This window comes from Rhinoraja longicauda, chromosome 3, assembly GCF_053455715.1.
Source record: "Rhinoraja longicauda isolate Sanriku21f chromosome 3, sRhiLon1.1, whole genome shotgun sequence".
In the NCBI taxonomy this organism is placed as follows: domain Eukaryota; kingdom Metazoa; phylum Chordata; class Chondrichthyes; order Rajiformes; family Arhynchobatidae; genus Rhinoraja; species Rhinoraja longicauda.
This window is the reverse complement of record NC_135955.1, coordinates 25,480,194-25,500,026: the sequence shown is the minus strand read 5'-3', so window position 1 is coordinate 25,500,026 and position 19,833 is coordinate 25,480,194. Positions and strand designations below refer to the sequence as shown.

The 19,833-nt window shown below is 42.5% G+C and overlaps 1 protein-coding gene across 5 annotated transcripts in view; it reads right to left on the bottom strand.

The window, feature by feature from the left end:
• Window positions 1-19,833, bottom strand: part of LOC144590181 (A-kinase anchor protein 2-like) — a 387,659-nt gene that overhangs the window by 287,731 nt on the left and 80,095 nt on the right. For all 5 annotated transcript variants that reach the window (XM_078394993.1, XM_078394992.1, XM_078394997.1 and 2 more), the window contains 2 exons: window positions 12,308-12,353; window positions 724-804 (listed from right to left, as the gene is read on the bottom strand). In XM_078394993.1, coding sequence (XP_078251119.1) covers window positions 724-804; window positions 12,308-12,352 — 126 coding nt within the window. In that variant the 5' untranslated portion in view covers window position 12,353. The remainder of the gene's footprint in view (window positions 1-723; window positions 805-12,307; window positions 12,354-19,833) is intronic.

Below are 19,833 nucleotides of genomic sequence, written 5' to 3'. Positions count from 1 at the left end.
GTGCAACTCTGGTTCCCTCTCCACAGATGCTGCCCGACCTGCCGATTATTCCCCAAATCTTCCCTTGTGTTTGCTCTTGGTTAGGCTCCCCTCTTCCGTTCTTCTCTAACAATTTTTTTCATTTCTGTTGTAAAGTTATCAGCTTGAAATATTCACTCTAGTGTTGTTTCTTTCTCCACTGATGCTGCCTGGCCTGCTGAGTGTGTAGAACGGAACTGCAGTTGCTGGTTTATACCGAAGATAGACCCAAAGTGCTGGAGTAAGTCAGCGGGTCAGGCAGCATCTTTGGAGCAAAAGGATGGGTGATGTTTCGGGTCACGACGCTTTTTTCCCGAACCGAAACGTCTCCCATCCTTTCTCTCCAGAGAAACGGCCTGACCCGCTGAGTTACTCCAGCATTTTGTGTCCATCTTCTGACTTGCTGAGTGTTCTCAGCAATATTCTGTCTTAAATCGTAAAAATAAATCTTCCTTTGCCAGCAGACCAAAATTCCTCCATGCTCAAGTGTCCGTGCATGGAGGACTTACCCAAATCCAAAAACAAGGTAGCACAGCAATGCAGTAACTCATTAGAGAATGTGAGATATGCAATGAGCTGCTGATCATGCCATTGTGAACATTTAACAGCAGGCAGTAGCAGCAACTTCACATGGAATGAACGAGCACGACAGTATTGAGTTTTTGAGAGATATTACAGGTTGAAGATCTGGCATGGGTCTCCTACCTTGTGATGCTGCAGCTGAAGTATTTTATCCTCGAGATGGTGTCGTTTGTTTTCAATTGCCATCCGCCTTTGCCTTTTCTCCTTCAAAGAGAGGGAGGGAAAGAATGTTTTTAAACCAATGTCATTGACTGTCACTAGTTAATTCTAATCTCCAACATGCAATCAAGCTAAAGCTTTACTTCAAACGTGGAAACGAAAGAATATGAAAAAATAATGGGAGCAGGAGTAGGCCATTCAGTCTTTCCAACCTGCTCCTTCATTTAATATAATCAAGGCTGGTCCTCCATCCCATGACCATTTTCTTGCTCTCTCTCCATGTTCCATGGTGACAATTGCATTTGGACATTTGCTTATTTCCTTCTGAACAATATTGAGCAACCTGTCTTCTGCAACCTCCAGGACCAAAGTCCACAGGTTCACCACTGTGGAAAGTGGCACTGAGGTTTAGAGGTTCATAAGTGATAGGAGCAGAATTAGGCCATTCGTCTCATCAAGTTTGCTCCACCATTCAATCATGGTGGATCTATCTTTCCTTCTCAACCCCATACTCTTGCTTTCTCCTAATAAACCCCTGACACCTGATGGGCGGCATGGTGGCGCAGCGGTAGAGTTGCTGCCTTACAGCGATTGCAGTGCCGGAGACCCGGGTTGGATCCCAACTACAGGCGCTGTCTGTACGGAGTTTGTACGTTCTCCCTGTGACATGCGTGGGTTTTCTCCAAGATCTTTGGTTTTCTCCCACACTCCAAAGATTTACAGGTAGGTAGGTAAATTGGTTTGTCCCTCTTGTGTGCAGGATAGTGTTAACATGTGGGGATTGCTGGTCGGCACGGACCCGATGGGCCAGGGGGCCTGTTTCCGCGCTGTATCTCTAAACTAAAAAACTAAACCCGTACTAATCATGAATCTATCTATCTATGCCTTAAAAATATCCATTGATGTAGCCTCCACAGCTTTCTGAGGTAACAGATCAGCCGCGATATTGCCTGGTGGACTAATTATAAGGGCTTGCTCCTATTTGCATTTCTTGTGTTCTTATGTAGCACCATCTTAATCCCAGGTCTGGCTGAGCTGTGTGGTCATCTTGTATTGTGATTTCCATGAATACTCAATTTATGTGCTCTCACCTTAGCGTACTGAGCCAGTGTCTATACCAACATTTCATGGGCACAAACCTTGCATACTTTTTTTAAAAAGTACGTTCAAGTTAAGGTCACAGTAAAAGTGCTAATAAATCACAGATTAAAGAAAAAGAGTAAGTTGCAAACTGGAGAACTTAAAATAAACTAAAATCCCTTTCTCTTGCCAATGTTTACACTACTAAGAAGAAGCAATGTCAAAATTGAGGCCAGATTTCATTTCCCACTGAAGAGGCCTGGCAGAGCTCCATGCTTTAGTATTACGGACAATCAGTTCACCGCTCTGCTTTATACGTCAAGGAAGTGAAAGTTGTGCTATATTTCCAACTCAAACTTAACACCTCCTGTGCATCTGAGCTTGCTTAGCCCAGGATGGAATATGTCTCGTAACCTGCACCGTCCCCTTCATCCATCTCCCCTGTGCTTGCTGACCTGCACCAGGTCCTTGTTAGCTGAAGCTTTGGTATTAAAGTTCTCAGCTTTGTTTTCATGTCCCTCTCTATTTTTGGAAGCTTCTGCAGCCCTTTAGGCTCGGACTTTTGCACTGTTCCAGTTCTGGGCTCTAAATTAGTTGATATATTGGAGTGCAGGTGCATGGTTCATGGAAGGTGATGTCCTTGTAGATAGAGTGGTGAAGAAGTCTTTCATCGGTTCATGATTTGACTATAGTAGGGTGTTCGCTTGTAGTTTGCAGGACGCTGGTGGGGCCATACGTGGAGTTCAGTTTTGGTCAACCTGATGTAGGAGGAAATCCATTGGGCTGGAGGAAGTGCAGAGATGATTTACGGGGGTTACTAGGACTGGAGGCCCTGAGCTGCAGGGGGAGATTGGGCAGGCTAGGACTTTATTCCTTGGAGCGCAGGAAGCTGAGGGATGATCCCATAGAAGTATATAATGTCATGACAATGTAGGCCAAAGGGCCTGTTCTTGTGCTGTACAGTTCTATGTTCGATGTTCTATGAGGAGAATAGATAGGGCAAATGCACAGTCTTTTCCCAGGGTAGGATTAGCAAGAACTAAAGGGCATAGGTTAAGGTGAGAAGGGACAGAAACGTTTCTGCTGGTAGGAAGTTCAGGACTAGGGAAAATGTTATATTTTACACCATTCCAAGTGTTGAAGAAAGGCAAGTCATTGCTACCACCTACCCACCCATTTTGGGTAGGAATATGGGTGTAATAATCTAGCCAACATGATCCTCAACAATTATTTCCACTGTTAGATCAGTCATGTTAGAAAGTTCACTAATAATTTGGTTCCCTTTAAATTTGAAAGAAAAAACATTCTGGTTGCATTGCAGAAAAGCTTCATCGGGCTTTCAGCACATTAGTGTTACGGAGAGTTTAAAAGGTCCCCACAGCAACATAACTTCAATTAACACAAATCCGCATCGAGTTACGAGCGGCATGGAACATGGAGCAGTTATCACAGAGCACATGATGCAGGAGTTGGCCATTCAGCCTATTTTATCTCAGCTGGTACTTTGAAGTTCTCCACTAAGCTCACCTACCTTGTTTTTCCTCACCATGCTGTAATGACAACATTTATTCATCCCCTCTATGGACTGTATAATTGAACTATTTCTGTCACCCTTCCAGGCAGTGTTTTGCAGATCACAAGCTCATCCAATACCCCTCCTGTAGCCGTGAGTTGTTTTGGCAATTGAAGCTGTGCCTTGTTACTGTCTAGTTGCCTACCGTTGGAAACACTTCTTCTTTATGCCTCAACTTCTTTGTAGTCCTTTTGGGCCTAATGTGATATTTCATCCAGATAAAGGCTGACTAAGGTTTCTAAAATTAGTTGACAGAATGGCATTGGACATATTTTAGTGCAAGATGGGCATCCTGGCCCAAGTTGGCTTCTCATTGTAGTAACCTGAGGGCTGATTTGATCAAAGGCCTTGACAGAGTGGTCCAAGAAGGTGATGCCTCAGGATCTGCTGTCTGAAGTCAGCTCAATGCCTGTGGTGTGCTCCATCTTGGGGGACAGTTACGACAGTGAAGACATCAGGAAGTAGGCAGACAATTGGTTGTAAAATAATGGAGAGACAATGGGCCTTTAGGTCAATAAAGAGTGATGACACAAAACAGGAGTTTCTTGGCTAGAATATAAAAAGTTAAGAGTCCCTAGTGTGTAGGATAGTGCTGATGTATGGGGTGATCGCTGGTTTGTGCGGACTCGGTGGGCCGAAGGACGTGTTTCCCCATTGTATGCCTAAAGTCTAACTATGTTTTAGTAAAAGAGAGTAATAAATCCTGGCTCAGCAAACTGGCATCTGAGGGAGCAGATGAAGACTCATTTAATTAAGAGAGAGAAGAAAAAGGAGAGGTAGAAAATAAAATCTGACAATTCTGAAAATGCCTTCACCATTCACTACATTTGTGGATAAGATGAACCATGTTTCCTTTCCTGGCTTTCCTGAGGAAGGGTCCCCATCTGAAACGTCACCCATTCCTTCTATCCAGAGATGCTGCCTGTCCCGCTGAGTTACTCCAGCATTGTGTGTTTCCCTGTCCTGGCTTGTTGGATTGATTGACTGTGGAGGAAATGTCACAATGTCGTTCAAAGATACTTGGAATTATAACACAGAAGGAAGCCATTCAACCCATTGAGTTTATGCCTTTCAGAGCACTATTCATTGAAAGACATATTTTCCCTGCTGTAGATCAACCAGAAAATTTCAGAGATTTGCAACTCATTATTTCTAATTTTGCTGGGTGATTTGAGCATTCATCATGAAGTGCATCATTAACACGTTATTACTTTGCCCATAATGTCAGGTTCAATACTTAACAGTTCTTAGGAGGCTATAAATTCATTGGTGCAACCTGTTGCAATCGTGGCAAGAAATGAGAGTCCATTTTAAATAATAATGTGCGAGCGTGAGAGGTCTTTCTCTTGGGAGCAGAACAACATGAAGGAACTGACCTTCTTTATCTGCAGACTGCAGAGTTTACTGTGAGTTTATTTATTGCATAAAAGTGCACTCAGGGCACACATGGTTTTCGATTGAGAGTCAGGCTGGAATGCAAACTTTTGTGGGAGGGATTTGGGACACAGAATTTTTGAAAGCCCCGCAGAACTCTAAACAATATTAAGGGCAGACAGTTATATACATATCCAAAATTGACAGGGAGGTAAAGTTATTTGATGTATCTAAGCCTGTTCTCCCATTTATCTGTAGTACGTTCTGTATTGCAATAGGTTCTCTCTCTACTCCACACAAAAAATGTGTGTTTATTGTTCGGAGCAGTCAATGATTTTGTTCAATACATCAGATTGTTCTGAATGTTATGGTTGTAGAAACATTAGGACATTTAGTTTGCATTGCCATTCAGCACAACCTAGGCTGATTTGTGCTCGAGCTCCAATTAGCTCTGTAAGAATAACAATGCTCTATCAATCTGATTCAAAATGAGCAATTGAACATATGAATTAGGAGCAGGAGTATGTCCATGGACCATTGAGCATGCTTCATGACTTTAATGAGACCTTGGGTGACTTATCATGACCATCATAATAATCATAATTTATTAGGCAAGGATGTTTTGCAACATACGAGGAATTTGGTTTGCCATACATTCATACCAAAAAAGCAACAAGACACACAACTACAAAAAAAATTGACATAAACATCCACCACAGCGGCTCCTCCGCATTCCCCACTGTGATGGAAGGCAATAAAGTCTTATCTTCTTTGGTCCTTTCCTCTCACAGACGGGGGATTCGAACCATCCACTGCCGGCGATCGAGCTCCCATGTTGGGGCGGTCTAAGCTCCCGCATCTGGACGGTCAAAACTCCTGCGGCTTGGAGTTCCCGAAATCGGTCCCTAACCAGAGACCGCGAGCTTCACGATGTTAAAGTCTGCAGCTCCCGCAGGTTTGAGCACCTAAGGCCGACCCCTGGCAAAGGGATCGCCCGCTCCAAGATGTTAAAGTTCACAGGCTCTGCGGTTTTGGAGCTCTAGAAGTCCAAAACTAGAGGCCGCCAACTCCACAATGTTAGGCCGCAGTGCAGATGGAGACATGACACGGTAAAAGTCGCATCTCCATTGAGGAAAGAGATTAAAAAAGTTTCCCCCACCACCCCTCACAAATACAAAAACTAAAGATAAGCTAAAACATACATTTTACAACAAACTAAAAACACAAAGAATGAAAAAGACGAAGACAGACCGTTGGCGAGGCTGACAGACTCAACTCTGCATTATCGTCTACCTCTCATGAAATGTTCACCCCATGATTATTAAACATCTCTTAAAGACTCACAGCCGTCTAACAGAAACAATATTCACATCATCTGTGCCGTAAGAAGTGGATCCCTTGCTTTTGAACAGTGACTCTTAGTTCTCAATTCTCCCACAAGAGGAAACAGCCTCTCCACATCCATCCTGTCAAGACCCTTAAATCCTAATATGTTTCAGTTATATCCACTCTCTCTTTTAAACTCCAGTGAATATACACCATTCCTGTCCAATCTTCCATCAGAAGACAACCAGCCCATTCAATGAATTACTCCACTAAACCTCTGAACTGCTTCCACCATATTTACATCTTTCCTTAAATAAGACCAATACAGCCCCCCAGATGTGGTCTTGTCAAAGCCTCCAGTAACTGCATTGGTCTCACTGGCAATCTCAGACCCGTAACCCAGGAGTGGGAACAAGGCACTCTTAATTCAGAGGATCTGCCTGAGAAGAAGATATAATTGTACTTAGAACACAGTGCTCCTAATTGCTTACTATATCTGCATATTGGCCTTTTGTATCTGTCACTAATTCAGCAACAGACCTGTTAGTGAGAGAATTCCCTTTTCTAACCATCCTAAGTTCATATGTGGCTCTCATTTTCAGGTGATGTCCTTTGTCCTGGAATCTCGAACCAGCAGAAATAATCTCTCTTCACACTTCCTATAATTTCAGCTTTTGATAAAGATTAAATCATGTAAACTTCAAGTGATATAGTCATAGTGTTATACAGCATTGAAACAGACCCTTAAGCCCAACCCTTAAGCCCACACTGACTAAAATGGCCCATCTAAGATGGTCCCATTTGCCCATGTATGGCTCATATCTCTTTAAACCTTTTCTATCTATGTACTTGTCCAAGAGTCTTTAAAATTCTGCAATAGGATCTGCCTCAACTACATCCTCTGGCAGCACGTTCCATATGTCCACCACCCTCTGACTGAAAATGTTGCCCCTCAGGTTCCTATTAAATCTTGCCCCTCTCACGTCAAATCTATGTTCTCTGGTTCTTGATTTCCCTTCCCTGGGTAAAAGAATGGACCTACACCCTATAGATTCACTGATTTTACACACCTCTGTAAGAGCACCCCTCAGCCTCCTATGCTCCAGGCAATAGTCCTCGCCTGCCCAACCTGTCCCTATAGCTCAGCTCCTCAAGTCCTGGCAACATCAACACAAATATACTCTGCACTCTTTCTAGTTTAACAACATCCTTCCTATCGCAGGGTGACCAAAACGAACACAGTACTCGAAATGTGGCCTCACCGACGTCTTATACAACTGCAACATGATGCCCCAACTTCTATACTCAATACCCTGACCGATGAAGGTCAAAATATCAAAAGCCTTCTTTACCATCCTTTCTACCTGTGATGCTACTTACAGGGAACTAGGTACCTGTACTCCTAGACCCCTCTGCTCTACAACACTCCCCGGGGCTCTACCATTCACAGTGAAGGTCCTGATCTGGTTTGACTTTCCAAATGCACTACCTTGCACTTATCTCCATTAGCCATTCCTCATCTGATCACTTGCCCATCTGATCAAAAGTCTGCTGTAACCTTTAATAATTGTCTTCACTGTCTACGGTACCTTCTACTTTAGTGTCATCTGCAAACTTATTGTTCATGCCTTGTACATCCAAAATATAAACCACAAACAATAATGGGGTCACCACCAATTCCTGAGGCACACCACTTGTCATAGACCTGCAGTTTGAATAAACAATCTTCCACCACCACCCGTTGCTTCTTTCCATGAAGGCAATTCTGTATTCAATGAGCTAGCTCTGCCTAGATCCCAAAACATTCCAGAGCAGCCTTTCTTGCAGAACCTTATCAAAGGCCAGGTGGAAATCCATAAAGACAACAGGGCTTTTCCCCTGTCAACAGTTTTGGTTACTACTTCAAAAAATGTAATAAAATTTGTAAGACACAATCTCCTATGTATAAAACCATGCTGTTGACTATATCTAATCAATCCCTGTCTGTTCAAATGCATCTATATCTTATACTTCAGGATCCTCCCTGGTAACTTACCCCTCATATGTTAGGCTCACTGGTCTATAGTTCTCAGACATTCCTTCCAGTCCTTCTTAACTAGAGGCACCACGTTAGCCACCCTCCAGTCACCTGGCACCTCACGCGTGTCAAATGATGATTCATATATCTCAGCCAGGGTTCCCGCAATATTTTTCTCTGGCTTTCCACAGTGTCCTAGGATATATCTGATCAGGCCCAGAAGATTTATCAACCTTCATACACCCTAGGACCATCCAGCACCTCCTCGACCGAAATACAGACTGTCCTCAAGACGTATTCATTCACTGCCCCATATTCCCTAGCCATATTTTCTGCACAATAAAAACAGAGGCGAACTACTCATTGAAGACATTGCCCATCTCTTGCAGCTCCACATACAGGTGATCATTTTGGTTTCTGATGGGGCCTTTTCTCTCTCTATTTACCCTCTTTCCTTTAATGAACATAAAATCTCTTTGGATTCTCCTTAATTTTATCTGCCAGAACTATCTTCTGCTCCCTTTTACCCTCCTGATTCCATTCTTAAGTATGCTCCTCAGTCCCCCAAATCCCCAATGGATACTCTTGATCCCAGATGCTTATACCTTGGCCATGCCTCCCTGTTTTCCTGACCAGGACCTGGGTCTCTTCACCCAGGGTTTCTTACTCCCAGCTACCTTGCTCTTCACTCTCACAGGAACATGCATGCCTTGAATTCTTGTCATCAGTCTTTTAAAAACCCCACTTTCCGGACATCCTTTTCCCGCAAACATCCTACTCCAATTAATTTTAGCAAGTTCCTGTCTAACACCATCAAAGTAGGATGGCTCTCATCAAAGTTTTAACTTGTGCACCTACCCTTTCTTTATCCATAACTATTTTAAAGCTAATAGAGCTGTGATCGCTGGTCTCAAAAGGCTTGCCCATGTACACTTCAGTCACTTGGCCTTCCCAATTTCCTAAGAGGAGGTCAAACTTTGCCCTCTCCCGCATAGGGCCTCTACATATAGCCCAAAGAAACCTTCATGAACACATTTGACAAATTCCACCCCGTCTCAGCTCTTGGGACTGTGGCAGTCCTAGTCTATATTGGGAGAGTTAAAATCCTCTACTCTTGACAACCTTATTAGTCTTGCAGCTGCCTGCAATCCCCCGACATATTTGTTCTTCTAATTCTCAGTGACTATTTGGGGCCTATAGTATACTCCCAACAAGTTGATCATCCCCTTTTTACTTCTCAGCTCTTTATGCCTTTAAAAAATGTATATGTATTCTTATATTATTGCTAGGTGCCAGCAGAGGCAAAATGATTTGAGTGTATAATTGGTGATTCCATTAGCACATAGAGTGTAAGAAAATAACTGCAGATGCTGGTACAAATCGAAGGTATTTATTTCACAAAATGCTGGAGTAACTCAGCAGGTCAGGCAGCATCTCGGGAGAGAAGGAATGGGTGACGTTTCGGGTCGAGACCCTTCTTCAGACCATTAGCACATATGTTACCTTTGATTAGATCATATTATTGAGGGAGTCCATGCACTGTATGGTCATTACACAGCCCTTCAACATGGGATGAGTTGATCACTTGACAACATTATCATGATAACCTTAGGGTTGTTATAGGTCTGACCTTTTTCCATGTTGAAATTACTTTTGAAATTGAAATTACTTTTTCCAAACCTTTACATTGAAATACCAGTAGGAGTTTTAGTTTAGTTTAGAGATACAGCATGGCAACAGACCATTCGGCCCACGGAGTCAATGACGGCCATCAATCACCCATTCATACTAGTTTTATGTTATCCCACTTTCTCATCCACTCCCATCACATTCGGGGCAATTTACAGAGGCCAGTTAACCCACAAACATGCACATCTTTGGCATATGAAAGGAAACCAGAGCGCCCAGAGGAAATACATGCAGTTACAGGGAGAATGGGCAAACTCCACATAGAGAGCATCCGAGGTCGGGATCGAACCAGGTCTCTGGTGCTGTGAGGCAGCAGCTCTACCAGTTGCATCATAGTTGAGGAGGATATGTAATTTACTCTAATAAATCACAGGGATTTTATTAAGACGAATACGAACGCAGGAAAACAAATCAGCAATTACTGTACGTTTTTGGGAGATGGTGGGAGAGCAAGGTCATAAAATTGCTGCTTTTCTGGAAACAGCCGTATTCCCATGCTTAGCGCAACATTAGCTCACAGGTCAGTGCTGAACTGGACTAAAAATATTCCAACATTCCAAAGGAGTGTTCCTGCAGAGAATCATTGCCCCGAGTAGCCAAGTTCTTAAAGACATGGGATCTCATGAATGCAAACTTTGCAAATGTCACACAGCTGACGCCTGAGGGTATTCGGGAAGAGTTTTACAGTCATCGTCCTCAACCTTCACTCCCGTTCACTGGCTGGCTGAAATCCAGAAGCAGCTATTATTAGAGATTCCCAAAGGCTCCTCCACCCAGGCAATCCTCAGTGGTTTAAGATATAGTAAATGAACCCAGCAAAGTCGCTGGCCTTCTAATTAAAATTGGCTGTGCAAACACCTTGGCTTGGATACTAAAATCAAGCTGTTCTACGCTTTGGTGAAAGGTTGTGGGAAGATTCTTCTGTGCCCAGTCCCTAACTAACGGGGAAAATTCCTGCTCATGCCATTTCCATTTTAATTTAAGACTTCATCCCACATTGATCACTGCTCATAACTTCTTTTGTCACTGACGAGGCCTAATATTTAGATAGTCAGTCTCGGTCATTTTACCTCAAATTATTTATCACCAAAAAACTCCAAGCCAGTTGCAAATGCACAGTGACAGTTCAGCTGTAAGGGAATGAAAATAAGTACCCTTGTTTGAACAATTTATTTTTATGTAGAACTTTAATGTAACAAAGCAACTTTGGATACTTAGGGGAACAAAATTTGAATGTACCATGTAAGTCTTTTGGGTCAGATGATCAATGCCTTGGTCAAAGAAGGGTTTATTTTAGTTATGTTTTAAAGAAGTGAAGTGTAGGGAGGCAGATAGGCTTTGGGAGGGAATTTCAGTTTTGCAACCAAGTAGCTGAAGAGACAACTGTAAAGAGTGGGGGGATGAAAAGCAGAATGAAGGAGAAACCAGAATCGGAAGAGAGCATAGATCTTAAAGCACCAGGAACATCTCATTGGTAGCAGAACTTCAATTTGTCATTGTACTGACTGTTGATCCCCTTTATCCTGCCTCACAGACCACAGAGCTTACCAAAATTGCTCAAACAAAGGCATGCTTGAGCATTAGAGTAAGAGCCCAAATGTCAACCGAAATATATAACTGCAATAGCACTGTAAAAGGAGAACGATTTAAAATTGGCATAATACAGACCAAGGTAGAACTTATGCAGGAGGGTTTTAACAACATGTTCTAAACAACATTTTTATGTTAAGAATGCAGAAAACTATGAAATGCTTTTCAGTAGGCCTCAAATTGTGCTCTTTGGTAACAACCTTATTTAAAAAGGTGCAGTAAATCAAAAATCAAATTTACATGTGTCACATGTAACAAAATTTGTTTTCCAACACTATATATTCTTCTCATGATCAAAGAGGTAAAAGGTTTTTTCTAGCAAAAAAAGAATTGGCTAAGTGTCCCTGTCTGTGTAATGCTGATTTTCTGTATGCAGCAAAATCAGTCCTCAAAGGGTTAAAACCCAGCAGAGGCTGAAGTTTAATCCACCGCCCTTAACAGGTTGGAGTGCTGTTTGCAAATGTTGTTCTGCTTTTAATCACACCCAGCCACCAACTCAGAATCTGTGTGCTCACAGCAATCTTTATTTTAATGATCACTGGAGTTTACTTGGGCTTAACTTGCAATTTAAGTTTTTTGAAAAAAGTTGGTCCATTTACCCAGAGGAAAGAAAATTACCATGAAACAGTGACTTCCCAGACAGAACCAGCAGCAAAACTGGAACAACAGGGTTAAACATATCATCACACACTTAAACCAAATGCACCACACAGGAGCATATTTTAACACAATTGTTGGTAAAAGTTTTATTGACCTGTAGACCTGGGTGCAGACTGGCCAGACTTCACTTTGGTCTGGTCTGTCACTTTCCAGCTGTGTCTCCTTTGACAAGACACATGCGCCGAGTGTCCTGTACAGTTAAAAATCTGCCAGAGAAGCGATAAAGAGAATTGACTTACTACTATGGCTTGAAGTCTCTGTTTCTGCAGTTCATTTTCTGCCATCCTAGAGGAGGGACACAGAAGATTGTAGTCACCAAAGAGAACGTAGTCGAAGCACTCAGGTAAGTTGAAGAAAGGGGAGCGGACTAGGGTGGGGGGGGGGGGGGGGGGGGGTGCAGGAGGTGTAAGAGATTTGGTTTGCAAGACTTCTTCCTGCTAGACGTTACTGCCGATGAGATGTGCTGCAAAGACTCATTTCAGTCACTAGTCCAATGCTTCCTTCAACTGTAACGTGGGGGCCTTTTCTCCACACTGCTGACACGAGCCTTGTATGTGCAGCAAGAAGGAGCTGAGCAGAGGGATAGCTGGCATGTCTATCATTTTTCTCCTTTGACGTGCTGCTAGCTGCTTGCTCCTCCTAGAGTAGGGTCATGGCAGTGGGGGCCTCAGCATGGGAATAACGTGCAATAATGACCCTCACGTGGGACGTGTTAGTATATGTGCTGTTTGTGTGGCAGGCAAGAGGCTGTGAATGTGTGTAATTGTGTGCATTCATATATGTGTGTGTGTGTGTGTATATCTTTGTGGCTGTGTGCCTATGTATGCGTCTATGTCTGCATGTATGAGAGAAAGAGAAAGCAAAAGACCATTAGAAACGCCCATTCGGAATTGCACTAAAAATAGGCCAGACAGCCTTTTTGCTTTACTGCTATTTTTCCAGGTCTGCTGCCAACTTCCAGTTTAGTAGCAGAAGTTATTCCATGTGTTTGGAAGCCGGTAATTTCTTCCAAAATTCTAAGAGGTGACGAGCTCCTACTATTGACATCGTATACCAGATTTCAAGAGCTTAAAGCAGTCTGCATCTTTGTTCAATAAGCACTGGGATTCCATCGTAAAATATATTAAAAATTTCTCAATGACTGCTATAGCAGACGAACCATGGGAAATGTGGGCAACTCATACAATCATTCAGCAGGGAAGGAGGCCATTTGGGCCATCAGGTTCAATTATTCCCCTCTCTCCTTTCTATATCTCTGCTTTCAAAATGTTTCCTTTTGAACTTTACATCTGCTTTCCTTTTGAAAGTCGCTACTGGGTCTCATTCTCTTACTCACTCAGTTCCCATGCTGACCTTTTGGCCCATCTATACTAGTGCCATTTGCCAGACTTGGTCCATGTCCTTCCATACTTTGTCTAGTTAAGTGTACGTCTAAATGACTCCGTCGCCTCCTCTGGCAGTAGTTCCAGATTTCAAACACTTTCTGTGTAAAAAAATCATACCACTTATATCCCCTTTTAAGCTCCATCCTCTCACCTTAAACCTACGCCTCTTGTTTTAGATACCTCTGTTATGGGAAACATTTCTGACTATTTATAGTACATATGCCCCTTATTATTTTACATCTCTGTTAGGTCATCCCTCAGCCTCCTTTGCTCCAGGGAAAATACACCCAGCCGGTTCAATCTCCCTCAATTGATAAAGCCCTCCAATCAAGGCAATTTCCTGATGGATCTCCCCTGCACTCTCTCCAACACATCCCCATCCTTCCAAGACTGTGACAGCCGGAAATGCACAAAATGCTCCACGTGCAGTCTTACCAGTGTTTTATACATTTGCAACATAACATCCCAACTTTTATGTTCTATGACCCAACTTGTGAAAGAAAGCACACAATGTATCTTCTTCTTCACCTCCAACAGTGCAGCACTCCCTTATTAATAAACTGGAGCACCAGGCTAGAGATTTGTGCTCCATTGTTAGGGGATGAGACTTGAACCTAGATCCTTCTTGTCAGAGGTGAATGTGAGCCTTGAGGCATGAGATTGAGAGTGCAGTGCAAACATGAGTGTTGTGTTGTTGTTCGTCCTTCGGGTTCGAAGATGACCATGACTTCACTTTCAGTTGAAGGATTGGTGACTGTGGGTCCGGAAGTGACTGGTGAGGCCAATCCGGGCCCGGAAGGCACGCCCACACGTAGGACATGTATATGTGCAAACATATCGTGGAAAGGACAGCAGGCAACCTTGGAAAGGACACAAAGTGCTGGAGTAATTCAGCGGGTCAGGCAGCATCTCTGGAGGATGTGGATAAGTGACGCTTCGATCGGGACCCTTCTTCAGTGTAAGCTACTCCAACACTTTGTGTCCTTTTGTGCAAACCGGCATCAGCAGTTCCTTGTTTCTACAGGTAACCCTGGAATCTGTCACCAGAGCACATGACAAATTATTTGAGGATTTTCAACAGCATATAGCCCGTTTAATCCAGATGAGAAAATACAGACTGTTACGGGATTCATCAGAAAGTTTTCACTCAGGATTTGCCTTGAATATAAACCCTTCTTACTACGTTGCACAGCTTTGAGCTTCTACACTGCCAGTTTCACAGCCAAGCTACTGAACGTTACATGAATATGTCTTATTCCAATAAATCTTTCAGCAATTCTGTTAATAGATGTTAATGCCCATTTGGACTTGGCTGAGTTGCGTTGAGTTCCCACAGAGCTAGGATGGGTGGAACCAAGAATGGAGGAAGGGTTTCTATCACTACTATGGTCAAGCAATTCAAAACTTGGTTTCCCCAACGGCAGGTAAATATTTCCTCTCTGCACATCACAATCTCTCCAAAGTAACTGAAGTTCTTTAACCATCATAACATGAATAAATGATGCAAGGCGGGCCAGCGTGGAGCTGAGAAAACTTGCCACCGTGATCGACATTACATTGACTGACCAAGCGTTTCCACTCCCCTAACTCACTATAACCATCCCCTCTAATCTTGCAGCACTCCATTCACTCATGACCAACTACAAAATTATCATCGCCTACTGCCAAGGATAATGCAGTGGTGGTTTGTGAATTACTTCCATCTCAGATGACCAGATGGTAGCATTCAGATATAATCTCATCCTTCGCTCTGAACCACGACACTGCCAACAGACTATCAGGCCATTGTGTCCTGGAGGTTATTCATTGAATTTCTTCTGGAGGCATTCTCACTACAGCTTCCAGCCTGACAGTTCCCCAAGCCATGCATAGCCTATGTTTGCCTCCTTCCCAAACCACAAGCAGGACTCTGGGAACATTTGTTGTTTCAATTTGCTTTTGCCCCACTGTACATATTTCTTTCTACTTTGACTCCATCCTTTCTCTCCTGGCCTAACCCCTTCCCACTTATATTTGTGACATCTCTATCACATAGGCAGGGTCCAGTTACCTAGTTCATCTTCATCCACAGTTATCCAATTTTTCTATAACTCTATCCAACATCAAGGTGCCCTGATGGATCCCCGTTTCCTCTTTGACCAGAGACCCAACTAGTTCACCTCGTTGAACATGTTAATATGAATAAATGATGCAAGGTGGGCCAGGCGGGAGCTGAGAAAACTTGCCATCATGATGACTATCTGCCGATATTACATTGACCACCCAACGTCCATTCCCCTAACTCACTCTAACATCCCCCCCCCCACCCCACTAATCTCTCTCTACATGACTTTATTCATGTGGTAGAACTTGCATTCACATTAAATAGCTTCTCTTTCAACTGCACTCACTCACTCACTCCAGGTTAAAGGAATTATTGGAATTCTTCTGTCTCTGCGTAATATGAGGAACAGTCTCTGTTGCAGTTCTACTGGTGCCACCTTCCTCAACTCTCTCCAGTGGATTGATGACTGTATAGGTGTTGTTATTGCCGTTCATGCAGAATTTGAAAGCTTCACATTTGCTGACAGTTTTCACTCTGCTCTCCCCTTCACATCGTCTCTCTCCGATTCTTTACTTTCCATTCTGAACTTCCACCTCGGCAGATTAATTGATGAGCAAAATCCTTTACAAATCCAGACTCCCAGAGCTATCTTGACTACTTCCTCTCACCCTATCTTCTGCAAGGACTCCCATTTCTTCCGCCCCTGCTCTGCTAATAAGATTTACCTCAAATATGTTTTTGAAATGTCTTCCTTCTTCCTGAAGCATGCTGCCCCGCTACCATATCAGAGCCCTCAATGCCATCTCCTCTATTTGCTTCACCTCTGCTAACACTTCCTCTCTTCTTGGGCGAGCAAGGAGAGAATTACCCAGGTCACATTCCACCCCACCAGCCTTCACCTTCAATGGATCATCTTATGCAATCTCAGCCACCTTTCACAAGCTTCCACGCTTTGTGTTCCACCTTGGATTTTCCAGGTGAAGCAGCGATTCACTTTAATTCCTCCAATCTATCTGACTGATCCTTCCCTCTCCCTTTCTGCAACTTCAAACTAGCTTGCTTCTGTGCTTTCCTAATCTTGATGAAGGGTTTTGACCTGTGACTCTACTTTCTCCACAGCTGCTGCTCAACCTGTTGAATGTTATTACCATCTTCTGTTTTCAATGCAGATTACTAGCATCTGGAATTTTAAACATTTTATTTTTGTGCTACTTCGATCACACAGTTCACATTTACTAGGATTTATTGCGTTATGTATTCATGCCATGAAAATGTAGCTTTTAATCACTTTTCCACCTGGTAATCATTTTTTCCAAGAACAGGGGGAGGTTTAGTAAATGGTGGCTTATGTAATCAGTGTCACCTGCGGCTCAGAAGATAGTCTCAATCAAGGTTGACATTCCAGTGTAGTAATGGAGGAATGTTGAACTGATGGAATACCATTTTTGGAAGAGATATTAAACTCAGGTGGATGTTAAAGGTCTAATGGCACAATTTAGAAGAATAGCTGAGGAATTAGTTTGGCATCTTGGCCTTTATTTATCATTCATTCAATGCTGCTGAGGCCTGTTATTTTTTTATTATTATGGCATGGCTGTTTATTGCAGCTTGGTGTGTCGGTGTGCTTCCTACATCACAACAATAATAATGATTTAAAAGCACTTCACTGCCAACAGAACATCTTGTAAAGAATGGGAAAGGCATCATAAAAATCTATGCCACCAGGCCATTATGCTAAGTAACTCTTAATCCAGCACACACTTTGTTTTGGCACACTGTAATATTTAACCTTGCACATCTAATGAAATTCATTGCCACAGGTGGCTGTGGAGGCCAAGTCAATGGATATTTTTAAGTCAAAACTTGACAGATAATTGATTTGTAAGGATGTCAGGGGTTATGGGGAGAAGGCAGATGAATGGGATTGAGAGGGAAAGATAGATCAGCCATGATTGAATGGTGGAGTAGACTTGATGGGCTGAATGGTCTAATTCTACTCCTGGAACCTATGGACAAGGTTATTTTACTAGCCATTTTTATAGGTTAAATCAAGACAAATGATTGAAAATGAATGGTTTGTGCTTTTGCAGCTCCTCAAACAATTGGGATTTTACAAAGGCAGCATGTTATTTCCAGATAAATTAACATTTTATCTGTTTTGAACAAAATGGATTAAAATGAACTGACTTAATCCTGATGCAGTTTGAACTATTCCATCCTAGTTGAGTTATATTTAGTTTTCAGCTTTTATATAAATAACATTGGCTTTGTCCCTCTTTATCTCTGAAACCTCTTCTAACCTCACAACTCTGAAGTTTCTGTACTGCTTCACAGCTCATGTGCAACCCCATTTTCTGTGATTATACTACTGGAAGACCTGCTCTCAGTTGGATAAGCTGTATAAACCTCTCCACTTTTCCCTCCTCCCTGAAATTCCTCCTTCAGCTTCATTTGCATAACCCTTTATAATTGCAAAATCATTCTGAGACTTTTCACAAAAGCATTCTCAAATATAATTTGACATATTACAACTAAGAACCTTGGCTGAATTTTTGTTCGTCTGTAAAGTATGCATCACAACACAAAAATGTGTTTGTCAATGCTCCTATGAAGAGCTGTGGGAAATTTTACCAAGCTGTAGATGATGCTTCAGTGAAAAGTTTTGTTATTTAGACAAAATCAGAAAGATTTACTATTCCCAAAGTTACAGAGGTACATGCCTGGCCCAATTAACCTGACATGGTCATGTTCTGCATGTGTAAAGTCTTTCTTTTTTTGTTCCTTAGGCAGTCCCTCGGGATGTAGGGTAATTTGCTTCTATGCCAGTTTATTGTGCTTTTATATGTTTCTGAGAGCTGAACTCTCCCCAGTAAACACTTGAAGGACATCAACAACATGATGATCCTCTGAAGTTCCCCTCCAATGTCTGATTGTATATTGATGCTCTGAATCAATAGCTCTGAGCAGCTATGTCCATTAAAATTCTCCTCTTAAAGATAACAGAACACTGTAAAGTCCATATGCGTAGGAAGGAACTGCAGATGCTGGTTTAAACCGAAGATAAATACAAAACGCTGGAGTAACTGAGCAGGGCAGGAAGCATCTCTGGAGAGAAGGCATGGGTGACGAGGGTCTCGACCTAAAATGTCACCCATTCCTTCTCTCCAGAGATGCTGCCTGTCCCGCTGAGTTACTCCAGCATTTTGTGCCTATCTTCACTGGAAAGTCCATACACTGATATGGTCTTCAGATCACACTGGGGCTTCCAGGAAAATGATCTAGTTCTTAGTAGTGCAAACATTGGGTCTCCTCCTATTTAACATTAATTTTGCAGTCAACATATCTTGGTCAATAATCCTGAGTATTTCCACTCTCCCACTTTGTAGATTGCTGTGACCATCTTGTAATGTTAACCAAATCAATTAATAACAGAAATATCCCAGTCAACACAAAAATATTTGATGGATCATATCAATTTGAATCATGCAAAGGTGAATTGTTATTAACAGCAAAACTGATTTACATTTAGATGTCATCTTCAAGACATAAGGCTGCCTCACAGCAGTTAAGGTCAACCTTGCATTTTGATGAAATCTCTGCTGTAATGTAAGCATTGTGGCAACCAATTTGCAATGAGCAAATTCCCATCAACAGCAAGAACATCAACCAAAACAGAAACAGGAGAGGTGCCATGAAGTATCTTTGGCAAGTTGTTTAAAGAAATTCCCGAGGCACTTGAAACATACATTAAAAACAAAAGGGTAAGTAGGAAGAAGGTAGGGCCATTCAAGAATAAAGGAGGCAAGGTTCTAAATGAGTAATTTGCATTGGCATTCCCCAAGAAGAAGGACATAATTGAGATCAATGTGGGCAATACTAATATGCATGGGGCTGTTTGGGATCAAGGAGGTGGTGTTGGGTCTCTTGTAAAGTATTAGGTCAGATAAATCCCCAGGGCCTGATGGCATTTATCCCACTTTATTGAGAGTGGCAAGAGAGGAGATTGGAGGGGTCTTTGATGAAGATCTTTGTAAGACAATGTGGTCCGATGAGATTGTTCCTACGCTGTTCTGTGTTCTATGTTATTGCGTGGTTCCAGGATCATGGGCAAGATACCAGGAAGAATCCAGGTTACGAAATACAATCATGGGATTGTTTCTTTTCATTTGTGATGGAAGACAAAATTTTCCTTAACAGGCTATATGAAAAGAAGTACGTCTGAAAGTGCAGCGCTCTATATGTCCCGACACGCAGAATTAAGACTGGTGGGTGCTTTTCATTGGGGCAATGAAGTCACTAATATCTGTCTCAGAGGCAATAGAATCATTGATTGAGG